This window comes from Hemitrygon akajei, chromosome 7 (genome assembly GCF_048418815.1).
Source record: "Hemitrygon akajei chromosome 7, sHemAka1.3, whole genome shotgun sequence".
Classification (NCBI taxonomy): Eukaryota; Metazoa; Chordata; class Chondrichthyes; order Myliobatiformes; family Dasyatidae; genus Hemitrygon; species Hemitrygon akajei.
The window spans coordinates 143,560,857-143,573,924 of record NC_133130.1 but is presented as its reverse complement, the minus strand read 5'-3'; the positions used below and the strand labels follow the sequence as shown (position 1 = coordinate 143,573,924).

General features: G+C 43.7%; 1 protein-coding gene across 4 annotated transcripts in view; it reads right to left on the bottom strand.

Moving 5' to 3' along the window:
- The window catches only part of grin1a (glutamate receptor, ionotropic, N-methyl D-aspartate 1a), a 101,660-nt gene that overhangs the window by 64,968 nt on the left and 23,624 nt on the right, over window positions 1-13,068 (bottom strand). For all 4 annotated transcript variants that reach the window (XM_073052165.1, XM_073052167.1, XM_073052166.1 and 1 more), the window contains exon 3: window positions 9,838-10,014. In XM_073052165.1, the coding sequence (XP_072908266.1) occupies window positions 9,838-10,014 (177 nt within the window). The remainder of the gene's footprint in view (window positions 1-9,837; window positions 10,015-13,068) is intronic.

Sequence of the window (13,068 nt, the reverse complement as noted above, 5' to 3'; positions counted from 1 at the left end):
GAATAGGTGACAGCCTGGCCATCGATCCACCAGGCTGCTTTGCTCTGGGAGGTAATAAGTGTTTGGAGAGTGTGCTGTAGTTGGAGATGGGTAAAGGGTGTTCTGTCACACTGTTGACCCCTGTCTCTTTGTTGGTGGTGGAAGGGGACCAGGGGTTGATCTCTGCTCATGTGGGCTCTCCCTCCTCACATAACACTCTGCTGTGACATATCACCACATTCCCTTTGCTTGCCTGGAGCTTTAGCCATTGCAGGAAAAAGTTTTCATCGTGAAATGACCAGCTAATGAGGACTTTGCGGCAAATATATATCTGGGCTGATTCCCATCTTGATCATGGCCTTACCATCTCTCTAATCATGTGCTGTGCAAATCCATCAGCCCACCAGAAGGGACAGTGCACATGTCATCCAACACCCACAGACACCAAACTTAAGGAGAAGACCATGATTCCCCCACCAGCCTGTCCTGCTATTCACCCTGGTCATACCTCATTGATACTGTTTCCACAGTCTCTCACCATCATTAACTGATACACTGGTAGGAAAAAGCTCACAGTCTTCAGATAGGTCTTGAAAACTCTATCTGTCATCACACCCAGACTACTCTGGGTAATAAAATTCCAAATTCCAGCCACGCTGGTCTGAAGAAGTGCTTCCCGAGGAATCCTTGTCTCTCATTCTTTTTTTCTCTGAAGAAATGTTCAGGATTATTTAGACTCAAAGTCATCCATCATGGAAACAGGTCCTTCAGCACATCCTGTCAACGCTGATTATGTTGGCCTGTAAGCTAGCCCCATCTACCTGTGTTTAGCCCATAGTCCTCTAAACCTCTCCTATCTACTTACAGTACTTATCTAAATGGCTTTTAAACATTGTAAATGTGCCCTCCTCAACCACTGTTTCTGCACCAGCCTTTGCATGAAGAAGCTGCCACAGATGTCCCTTTTAAATCTCTCACCTCTGATCTTAAACTTATGCTTTCTTATCTTTTTGCAACCCCTGGTGCATTTTGTTATATATTTTTAATGAACTTTTCATAAATTTACCTCTTCAGTTACGTGTCAGCCCTCCCAGATCTGTGTATTGACAACTCAGTCAGAATAACTGAGTCCTTACTCCACTAAATCACTAACCCCTGACCCTACCGGATCTGCAATCCCTCACTCCATAAGTGGGTGGAACTCTCAATCATCAGATTAAAGTAGGAAGTTCCTGAGGAATCTGTGCTGAAGACTCAAACTTGTTGGTGAGGATTTCTGGACACAATCACACAATCTAATCACTCATGCCTGGACAGAGGATGTGAAGGGAACCTCAGGAATCCTGAAATCATGGTAGGCTCCACAGAGGGAAATGCATCCACCTACACTGGCTAGAGAGGTGTCTCTGTGAGACATCAGCCACAGGAAACATCACCACCTGGCTTCACCTCAACCAGCTGATCCTGGAAATACAGTGAGGGCTCCCTTCATCCAGAGACTCGGCCAACATGATTGTCACAAAATGCAGGGAGCTGCACCAATCACAGACATGGCCTCCACAAAATCTGTCATTTGAAAGAAACTCTGATGCATCCTCCTCAAATGTATCATCCCACAGAAATACATCTTCTTATCAATGTTTACTGGGGGCATGCAAGGCGGGGTTCCACCAAAGATTGACAAAGATTTCCATCTCAGTATGGACTTGTGCCAGACAAGATTTTAACAATCTTGTGCCTCTCTCCCAACCACCTTCCTACTAAAGTGAAGCTCTCTTATTAGGTTGATGGAAGCTGTTCACCCTACTCCTTGACACCAGAAATAAGGTCACCCCGACCGCAGCTGCAGTTTGAGTCTTGAATTCTCTAGATCTTCGTCAACCCTTTTTTTCTCAGTGAAGCGAATAGAAGCATGTGCCTCGAACTTAACATCCACAAAACAGAGGTGGTCTATCAGCCTTTGCCTGTACAACACTGCCCAAGAATAAACATCCACAAGATGTAGAACCATGGGCTACTTCCCATCTCACAGCAGCTGCTGATGATAAAATTCACAATTGACTCCTGGTTGAGAGCAAACCTTACAGCCGTTCGATGAAAATGTTAGAAGAGGAAGATGAAGCTGGTGGGGTGCTGGGCAGCTGTAATCCCTGCCCTTCTGTAGGCTTCTGAGATGAACTACCCTGTGTGAGCATCTCAAGCTGCTGAAGAGATACCACCAGTGGTGTCTCTGCAAAATCCTTCAAATTTATTGTGGTCTAAGCAAACCAGCAGAATGTGACCAGCAGGTAGTGAAGATGAAGAGTGAGTGTGGCGTGTTTGCCTTTTCTAAAGACGATTGTAAGGATCTATATCAAAGGTTATTGCGCACGGGATCAGGGATGACATGTTGGTGCAGATAGATAGTTTTATACAGAAAGAAAAGGATAGCGACAAATAGATCACTTTCAAATTACTGGATTGGACTCACTCAAGGAACATTGGCAGAAGACCAACCATATACAGCTTATGTTGATGAAAGGAGAAAAACATGAAAAGCTGAGTAATTTCTAAATGGTAACAGTTTGGGAAACATGAATGACAGAGAGATTATCTGCTTGAATGCACAAATATTGTTTAAAATTTGTGAACTTTTTGAAGCTGGTGTTTAGATAAATGAACACCTTGGCCAAAATATACAGAGAAGGTTGAACAGAATCTTGGCCATTGTCAAGAAGGAAAGGGGGAAGAGACAACAGTGGGACCACATCTGGCACTAGGTACAGGGCGGGTCTCCTTGTTGAAAGAGGGAGAGAGAGAAGTGAAGGTTCAGTGAACCGATTCCTAGTATGAAGGGACAGTTGTATGAATGGACTGGGCTGTTTCTTGAAATATCTTAAACCTCGATAGAGTGTAATGAAATAGTGGGGATGATTATCCGGCTGGCAATAATTATACAAAGGGTCAACGTCTCAGAAAAAGGCATCAAGCTCTAAAATGGGAGATAAGAACATTTTTTTTCTCTCAGAAGATTCAAGCCTGTGGACAGGTTTCTCCACCACAGATCAATCAAGGATTATAAGATCTTGCCTCTCACTTAGTCTTCATAAATTTGAAAATAACTTTGGTATCCTCTTTTTGATTATTGGCTAGCACCTTCATATTTCATCTTTTCTCTCCTTATTGTTTTATTAGTTGCCTTCCATTGTCTAGTCAAAAGCTCCCTAATCCTTTCGTTTCCCACTATTTCTAGCTATAGGCTTTTATGTTGTCCTTAACATTCCTTGTCAGTCACGATTGGGTCATCCCTCCCTTCAGAATGCTTTTACTTCTTTGCGATGAACTGATTCTGAGCCTTCCAAATTACTCCCAGAAAATCCAGCATTGCTGTTTTGCCATCATCCCTGCTAGTGTCCCCTTCCAATCAATTTTGGCCAGCTCCTCTCTTGTGCCTCTGTAGTTCCCATTACTCTACTGTAATACTGATACATCCGATTTTAGTTTCTCCCTCTCAAACTGTAGGGTGAATTCTATCATATTATGATCACTGCCTCCTAAGAATTCCTTTATCTTACGATCCTTAATCAAATTTGGTTCATTACACAATGCCTAATTTAGAATTGTCTTTTCCCTAGTGGGCTTGACCACATACTGCTCTAAAAAGTCACGTTGTAGGCATCTTACAAATTCCTTCTCTTAGGATCTAGCAGCAACCTGATTTTTCCAACTTACCTGCATATTGAAATCCCCTATGACCATCGTAACATTGCCCTCTTTACATGCTTTTTCTGTCTCCCATTGTAATCTGTACCCCACATCTTGGCTACTGTTTAGAGGCCTGTATACAACTCACATCTGGTCTTTTTACCCTTGCAGTTCCGCAACACTACCCATTAGAACTCACACACAGCAAAATTAAGCCCTCCCTGAGCTCTGAGCTCACTTGATCACTGATATGATGATCTGATGAACCAAAGGGACAATTAGAGGATGACAGACAGGAAAAAAATACCCACTCTTGGATCTTGTCCTGTCTGATACAGGTGGGCACAGGTCGGGAGGACGGGCATAGGGGTTGGAACAATGCAAAGAGGAAAGGTAAGGAGGTACTTGGTTGGGAGAAGAGGGCAAGAGGAGGTGGTGGGAAGGGAAGAGGAAGGGAGAGGGAGCAGAGGAGGGATGGAAAAGGAGGGAGAAGGAAAAGGAAGGAAGATGCATTAAAGGAAAATCAGATATATGGTGAAGAAGGAGAAAAAACAACATCTCTTCAGGAGGGTGTCAGAACTTATAGAGAGTGAGAGAGAGAGGGACATCATTGCAAGGTAAGAGCCAGTTGAAAAGAACATGTCTCATCGGGAGTGAGCTTTATTTGAGCCAATAAAAGGAAGAGAGGTGTAAGTGAAGTGGCCATTGTTGGAGTGGGCCAGTGTTAGAGCGGGAGACTTTAGCTCAATCAGTCTTCGGCAAGCACAGTTGGAAGTTCTAAGCATGTTTCTAGTAAGTTTGATTTTCTCTTTTTTTGTCTAATACTACATAGCTAGTTTGCTGAGAATGGGTCCAGAGTTAGTGATATGTTCTTTGTATGAGACGTGGGAACTCTGAGAGACCTCTGAAAACTACACCTGTCCCTGAAAACTACACCTGTCCCTGAAAACTACACCTGCACAAGGTGCATTGAGCTGCAGCTTCTTAGAGACCATGTTATGGAACTGGACCTTCATCTCACATGAGAGAATGAGAAGGTGAGTTAGGAGCTACAGGGATATAGTCACCCTTAATCTGCAGAAGGCAAAAGGCCGCCAGTGCAGAGTACTCTGTGACCGTTCCCCTCAATAATCAGTATACCGCTTTGGATATTGTTGGGGGGAGCGAACTACTGCGGGAAGCTGCAGTGACTGAGTCCCCGGCACTGAATCTAGCTCTGTGGCTCAGAAGGGATGGGTGGGTGGAGGGAGAAGAGGAGAGCAGTAGTAATAGTGGAGCAAACGGCAGCTTCTTCGGACATGAAAAAGACACCTGGATGGTACATTGCCTCCAAAGTGCCAGGGTCAGGAATGTCTCGGATCGGGTCCACAGCATTCTAAAGGGGGGGGGGGGTGGTGAGCAGCCAGATGTCATGGTACATATAAGAGAGAGGTCCTAAAGAGCGAATGTAGAGAGTAAGGTAGAAGGCTGAAAAGCAGAACATCCAGGGTAGTATTCTCTGGATTACTACCTGTGCCATAGCCAGAGAGGGTAAGAATAGTATGATTTGGCAAATGAATGGATGGCTGAGGAATTGGTGCAGGGGCAGGGCTTCAGATTTCTGAATCATTGGGATCTCTTCTGGCAAAGATAGGAACAATACAAAAAAGGACGGGTTTCACCTGAACCTGAGGCGGACAATATCCTTGTGGGCAGGTTTGCAAGAGCTGTAAAACTAATTTGGCCGGGGAGGGGTGGGACCTGGAGTGATAGGACTGAAGGTGGGGCAGTTGGTATACAAGTAGATGCAGTGTGTGGGGAGACTGTGAGGAAGGACAGGCAGATGAAAGGGCAAAATTGCAGTCAGTGAGATGAGTTGAAGCGCAATATGGAAGCAAAATTGAAACAGGTGATGAATACAGGGCTGAAGGTGTTATATTTGAATGTACGCAGTGTACGGAATAAAGTAGATGATCTTGGAGCACAGTTAGAGATTGGTAGGTACGTCATTCTGGGCATCACTGAATCATGGCTGAGAAAAGATCATAGCTGGGAATTAACATCCAAGGATACATGATGTTTCAAAAAGCCAGACAGCTAGGCAGAGGGGGTGGGATGGCTCAGTTGGTAAAAAATGAAATCAAATCCTTAGAAAGAGGTAACATAGGATCGAAAGATGTAGAATCCTTGTGGGTAGAGTTAAAAGACCCTTTTACAAGTTGTATACTCCAAACAGTAGCCATGTTGTGGAATCTAAATTAGAATAGGATATAAAAAGGCATGCAAAAAGGGCAGTGGTATGATAGTCATGAGGGATTTCAGTATGCAGGTAGATTAGGAAAATCAGTTTGGTGCTGGATCCCAAGAGAGAGAATTTATAGAACATCTATGAGATGGTGTTTTAGAACAGCTTGTGGTTGAAGCCACTAGGGGGATCAGCCATTCTGGATTGGGTGATGAGTAACGAACCAGACTTGATAGAAAGCTTAAGGTAAAGGAACCATTAGGAGGCAGTGATCATAATATGATAGAACTCACGCTGCAATTTGAGAGGGAGAAGATAAAGTCAGATGTATCAGAATTACAATGAAGTAAAGGGAATTAGAGAGGCATGAGAGAGTAGCTGCCCAAAGTTGATTCGAAGGGGAGACTAGCAGGGATGACAGCAGAACAGCAGTGACAGGAGTTTGTGGGGACAATTAGGAAGGCACAGGATAGAAACATCTCAGAGATGAAATATTCTAAAGGGAGGCTGTGTCTGACAAGGGATGTCAAAGACAGCATAAATGGAAAATAGAAGGCATATATTATAGCAAAAATTAGTGGGAAGTTAGAGGATTGGGAAGCTTTTAAAAAACAACTGAAGGCAACTAAAAACACAAGGAGAAAAAAGATGAAATATTAAGGAAAGTAGTCAATAATATCAAAGTGGATAGTAAAAGCTTTTGCAGATAAATAAGGATTAAAAGAGAGGCAAGAGTGGATATCGGCTGACACTGGAGAGGCGGTAATGGGAGACAAAACTAATGTCGGATGAACTCAATAAGTATCAGCCTTTACTATGGAAGAAACTAGCAGTATACCAGAAATTTGAGAGTGTCAGGGGCAGAAATTTGTGTAGTTGCTATCATCAAGGAGATGTTTAGGAAGTTGAAAGGTCTGAACCAGATGGACTACACCCCAGGTTTCTGAGGGAGGTAACTGAAGAGACTGTGGAAGCATTAGTACTGACAAGCAGGGTAGACAAAGGAGAGTCTGTGGATGTTGCTTACTTGGATTTTCAGAAAGCCTTTGACATAGTATCACACATGAAGCTTCTTAACAAGATAAGAACACATAGTATTGTAGGAAAGATACTAGCATGGATAGAAGATTGGCTGACTGACAGGTGGCAAAGCGTTGGCATAAAGGGGCCTTTTCTGGTTGGCTGCTGGTAATAAGTGGTCTTTTGTGGTGCTAGGTGTTGGACCGCTTCTTTTCACATTAAATGTCAATGATTTGGATGATGGAATTGATGGCTTTGTGGCCAAGTTTGCAAATGATATGAAGATAGGTGGAGGGCGGGTAGTGTTGAGGAAGCAGGGAGTCTGCGGAAGGACAGACAGATTGGGAGAAAGTGCAAAGAAGTGGCAGATGGAAGACAGTGTTGGAGGTGTACAGTCATGCATCTTAGTAGAAGGAATAAAGGCATAGACCTATTTCTAAATGGGGAGAAATCGAAAAATCAGAGGTGCAAAGGGACTTGGGAGTCCTTCTGCAAGGTTAACTTGCTGATTGAGTCAGTAGTAAGGAAGACAATTGCAATGTTAACATTCATTTTGAGAGGACTAGAATATAAAAGCAAGGATGTAATGCTTAGACTTTATAAGGCATTGGCCAAACTGCATTTGGAGTATTAATAGCAGTCTAGGATGCCTTATCTAAGAAAAGGAGTGCTGACAATGGAAGGGGTCCAGGGAGGGTTAACATATGAGGAGTGTTTGATTATTCTGGGCCTGTACATTTAGAAGAATGAGGGGAAATCTTATTGAAATCTATTGAATATTGGAAGGCCTAGATAAAGTGTTCCCTCTCATAGGGGAGTCTAAGACCAGAGGGCAGAGCCTCAGAATACAGTGATGTCCATTTAGAACAGAGATGAGGAGAAATTTCTATAGCCACAGGGTAATTAATCTGTGGAATTCATTGTCACAGACAGCTATAGGGTCCAAGTCATCGAGTATAGTTAAAGCAGAGGTTTATAGGTTCCTGGTTAGTCAGGGTGTCAAAGGTCATAAGGAGAAGGCAGGAGAATGGGGTTAAGAGGGAAAATAAATCAGCCATGATGAAATGACAGGTGAGACTCAATGGCCGAATGAACTAATTCTGCTCCTATGTCTTATGATCTTATGGACTTATGGAGGAGGGAATGGGAAAGCAGAGATATGCATGAGGATTTTTAGATGGAAGTGGAGGAAAAGAGAGAATGGGGAAACAAAACAAATGTATTAGAAGAAAGGAAGAGGGGTGAAGGACAGGAGGAAATACGTGAAGGGAAGAGGGAGGCAGAAAATATTCTCAAGTGAAAATTTTCAATGATGTAATTGGTGTGTCATTGACCTGATGTTTAAATGTGCTTGTCGATCCTGGCCCAATTGGCTATGACCATCTCTGCCAAACAAACATGTTAAATTAGGCCAGCATTCTGTGTGAGGCAATTCATGGCCACAGGAAGGTAAATTAATCCTCTTCCCACCACTCCTACTGTATCCTGAAGCAATGTTCTAAAGTGAGTGAAGAACTTAATATTAAAGACAGAACAAATAATGGGATAAAGAATGCCCAGTCCTCAACTGGGCAAGATACATGTTTAAAGATTGCTGTAGTGGTACTGGGTAAATATGATAAAATATTCCAAAATTGCTCGGAATCTGCAGGAATCACAGCAAACTGTGAGGTGCCAGTGTTACCCTGGTATTTCAGAATGAAGGGAGAAGGGAATCAGAGCCTGTGGGCCAGTTGGCTTGATGTGAAATGTCAGCAAAGTGTTAGAACCAGTTATTGATGATATATTCACAGGAAAAAGCCTAAATTAGTTAACATGCAGCAGTTAATAGGGAAACAATATCTGACAAATCTATTCAAATGTTTGAATATGTAACCAGCAGGAAGCAGGTTTATTTTTAAATAGTGAAAAATGATTAGGCGTGGGTTTATGTGGGAATCTGCGTGCCTTTTGATGTGAAAAACAGTAATTAACTGGCATAGACAGACAATAATTGGAAAGGCAAATGCTGTGTTGCATTTTTTGATCTGTAATTGTCTCAGAAGGTATTCAGAGCACATCAGTTTTTGCCTTGGAGATGAGGGAAGATCTACTCACTGAAGAGTGTACCTGGAATGGGGCATTTGTTCTTGTGCAGAGAAAAATTAACAGAATTCTGTGCTCCTCACAGGGGAAAGAGAGGCAGACTCGTTGAGAAAATAAAATTCTGTGAAGAATTGATAGGAGAAATCTGAGCAACTGCTTCTCCTAGCTGGAGGATATAGTTCTCAGGGCACCCTGGGGTAAAGGACAGACAGTTATGGCTGAAAGGAGGAAAGATGGTGGCTTGTGGAAGGATGAGGATGCCCAGTCGCTGGGATGGTTAGATTGGTGGGATCAGTGGATGGTGGTTAGAGATGGAGCTGAGGTAATGGGTCAGCCATGATCTTACCGAAAGCTTGAGAGGTAGGAGGACCTCCTTGCTTACCTCATGAAAGAGCCAGGCAGAGGATGAAGGAAATGGGAGGAGAGGAATTCACCAATGTCCATCCCAAGAGCAGGACCAGGAATGGGGATGGGTGGACCACGTGTTAAGGTGGAGTGCCCAGCGTAATGTTGGCATTGGGCACTACACCTGAGCTACTCAGCGCTGCTGCTGGAGTCTGCTCTCACTCATTGACAGGCGAATTAGTCTGACTACAGAAAGAGCTGCGGGTTGTTTTTTTTTGCACAGCTCCAGTGTACGGGCTCTCATCCTGCTGCTGATCACATGTTGACTATGGTGAAGCACGTGGAATGATAAATACAAGTTTTGTCAGGTACCACTCAAGACACCGTAGATGCTTCAAGCAATATGTTAGCCATGTTCATAATGAAGAGAGAATGTGTTCACGTACAGATATCTACACACATAAAACACTCGGGAGGTGACAGAGAGGTGACACACTAACCTTTGACTCCTTTTCTTCCAGAAGCGTCTCCAGCTTCTTCTGTGCAGCTCGGCCCTCGTGGTCATTGCTGACCACCAGAATAATGTGACCCCACCGAAAGCGCCTCATCAACTCAAACCAGACCTGAGCTTGGTGAGAATAGGGGGGCACAGTGCGCAGGAAGGAGAGGTGGATACTCTGCGGTGGAAAAGAAAAATACAGATCAGAGAATGGTTCCCATATCTGGAGAGGCCAAGGCCATAACTCAGTGCTAGAGAGCTGGCTCCCAGTAAATCTAGGCTTAAAGAGGTGGGCTCCCGGTAACTTTGGCTTAGAGAACTGGATTCCCAGTAACTTTGGCCTTGGGGGATGGCTCCCAGTTTTCAAGAAAAGCTGCATAGAATGGGGATAATTTCTTAGCAGTAAAGAAGACAGAGAGGGCATTTAATGAAAATAGTAAACAGGGAAGATAGATTCATGAGCAGAGCAAAGAGTAACTGGGACACTTGGATGTTAGCTCATTGGCAGAGGATCCGAAAATGGATTCTTAGAACAGCTTATACTGGAGCCTACCAATGAGAAGGCAATTCTAGATTTAGTGTTGTGCAATGAACCGGATTTGATCAGGGACCTGGAGGTAAAGGAACCATTTGGAGGTAGTGACCATAATATGATATGTTTTAACCTACAATTTGAGAAGGAGAAGGAAAAATCGGATGTGTCAGTATTACAGTTGAACAAAGGGAACTATGGAGCTATGAGGGAGGAGCTGGCCAAAGTTCAATGGAACAATACCCTAGCAGGGAAGACAGTGGAATAACAATGGCAGGTATTTCTGGGAATAATGCAGAAGGTGCAGGATCGGTTCATTCCAAAGAGGAAGAAAGATCCTAAGGGGAGTAAAGGGCAGCCGTGGCTGATGAGGGAAGTAAAGGGCAATATAAAAATAAAAGAGAAGAAGTATAACATAGCAAAGATGAGTGGGAAACCGGAGGACGGGAAGCTTTTAAAGAGCAACAGAAGATAACAAAAAAGGCAATACGCCAAGAAAAAATGAGGTACGAAGGTAAACTAGCCAAGAATATAAAGGATAGTAAAAGCTTCTTTAGGTATGTGAATAGCAAAAAAATAGTTAAGACCAAAATTGGACCATTGAAGACAGAAACGGGTGAATTTATTATGGGGAACAAAGAAATGGCAGATGAGTTGAACAAGTACTTTGGATCTGTCTTCACTAGGGAAGACACAAACAATCTCCCAGATGTAATAGTGGTCAAAGGAACTAGGGTAAAGGATGAACTGAAGGAAATTTATATTAGGCAAGAAACGGTGTTGGATAGACTGTTGAGTCTGAAGGCTGATAAGTTGCCGGGACCTGATGGTCTGCATCCCAGGGTACTTAAAGAGGTGGCTCTAGAAATCGTGGACACATTGGTAATCATTTTCCAATGTTCTATAGATTCAGGAACATTTCCTGCTGACTGGAGGGTGGCTAATGTTGTCACACTTTTCAAGAAAGGAGGGAGAGAGAAAACAGGGAATTATAGACCGGTTAGCCTGATGTCAGTGGTGGGAAAGATGCTGGAGTCAATTATAAAAGAGGAAATTACAACACATTTGGATAGCAGTAGAAGGATCAGTCTGAGTCAGCATGGATTTATGAAGGGAAAATCATGCTTGACTAATCTTCTGGAGTTTTTTGAGGATGTAACTATGAAAATGGACAAGGGAGAGCCAGTGGATGTAGTGTACCTGGACTTCCAGAAAGCTTTTGATAAAGTCCCACATAGGAGATTAATGGGCAAAATTAGGGCACATGGTATTGGGGGCAGAGTACTGACATGGATTGAAAATTGGCTGCCTGACAGGAAACAAAGAGTAGCGCTTAACAGGTCCCTTTCGGAATGGCAGGCTGTGACCAGTGGGGTACCGCAAGGTTCGGTGCTGGGACCGCAGCTGTTTACAATATACATTAATGATTTAGATGAAGGGATTAAAAGTAACATTAGCAAATTTGCTGATGACACAAAGCTGGGTGGCAGTGTGAAATGTCAGGAAGATGTTATGAGAATGCAGGGTGACTTGGACAGGTTGGGTGAGTGGGCAAATGTATGGCAGATGCAGTTTAATGTGGATAAATGTGAGGTTATCACTTTGGTGGCAAGAACAGGAAGGCAGATTACTATCTAAATGGAGTCAAGTTAGGAAAAGGGGAAGTACAATGAGATCTAGGTGTTCTTGTACATCAGTCAATGAAAGCAAGCATGCAGGTACAGCAGGCAGTGAAGAAAGCTAATGGCATGCTGGCCTTTATAACAAGAGGAATTGAGTATAGGAGTAAAGAGGTCCTTCTGCAGCTGTACAGGGCCCTGGTGAGACCCCACCTGCAGTAATTGTGTGCAGTTTTGGTCTCCAAATTTGAGGAAGGACATTCTTGCTATTGAGGGAGTGCAGCATAGGTTCACAAGGTTAATTCCCGGAATGGCGGGACTGTCATATGTTGAAAGATTGGAGTGACTGGGCTTGTATACACTGGAATTTAGAAGGATGAGAGGGGATCTGATTGAGACATATAAGATTATTAAGGGATTGGACACACTGGAGGCAGGAAGCATGTTCCCGCTGATGGGTGAGTCCAGAACTAGAGGCCACAGTTTAAGAATAAGGGGTAGGCCATTTAGAACTGAGATGCAGAAAAACTTTTTCACGCAGAGAGTGGTGGATATGTGGAATGCTCTGCCCCAGAAGGCAGTGGAGGCCAAGTCTCTGGATGCATTCAAGAGAGAGTTAGATAGAGCTCTTATAGATAGCAGGGTCAAGGGATATGGGGAGAGGGCAGGAACGGGGTACTGATTGTGTATGATCAGCCATGATCACAGTGAATGGCGGTGCTGGCTAGAAGGGCCGAATGGCCTACTCCTGCACCTATTGTCTATTGAAGAGAGCTGAGAAGATATGTTTTCATCAGTGAATGGTGAGTGTCTGGAGCTCACTGCCTGACACACTTGGGAGGCAGAAACCCTCGTCACATTTGAAAAGGATGTCCAGATAACCTCTTTGTGCCGTAGACAGGAGCTGGGAGATGGATTAACCTAAATCCACTTACAGTAACATCGACACGATGTATTAAAGGGCCTCCTTCTGCACTGCACATTTCTCATTCTGTGGTAACTAGTGGCGATCCCTGGATCTCTGGGAATGTGAATGCTGTTGCTGCCAGCACCACACTGGGATTATTCCAACTGCATTTCA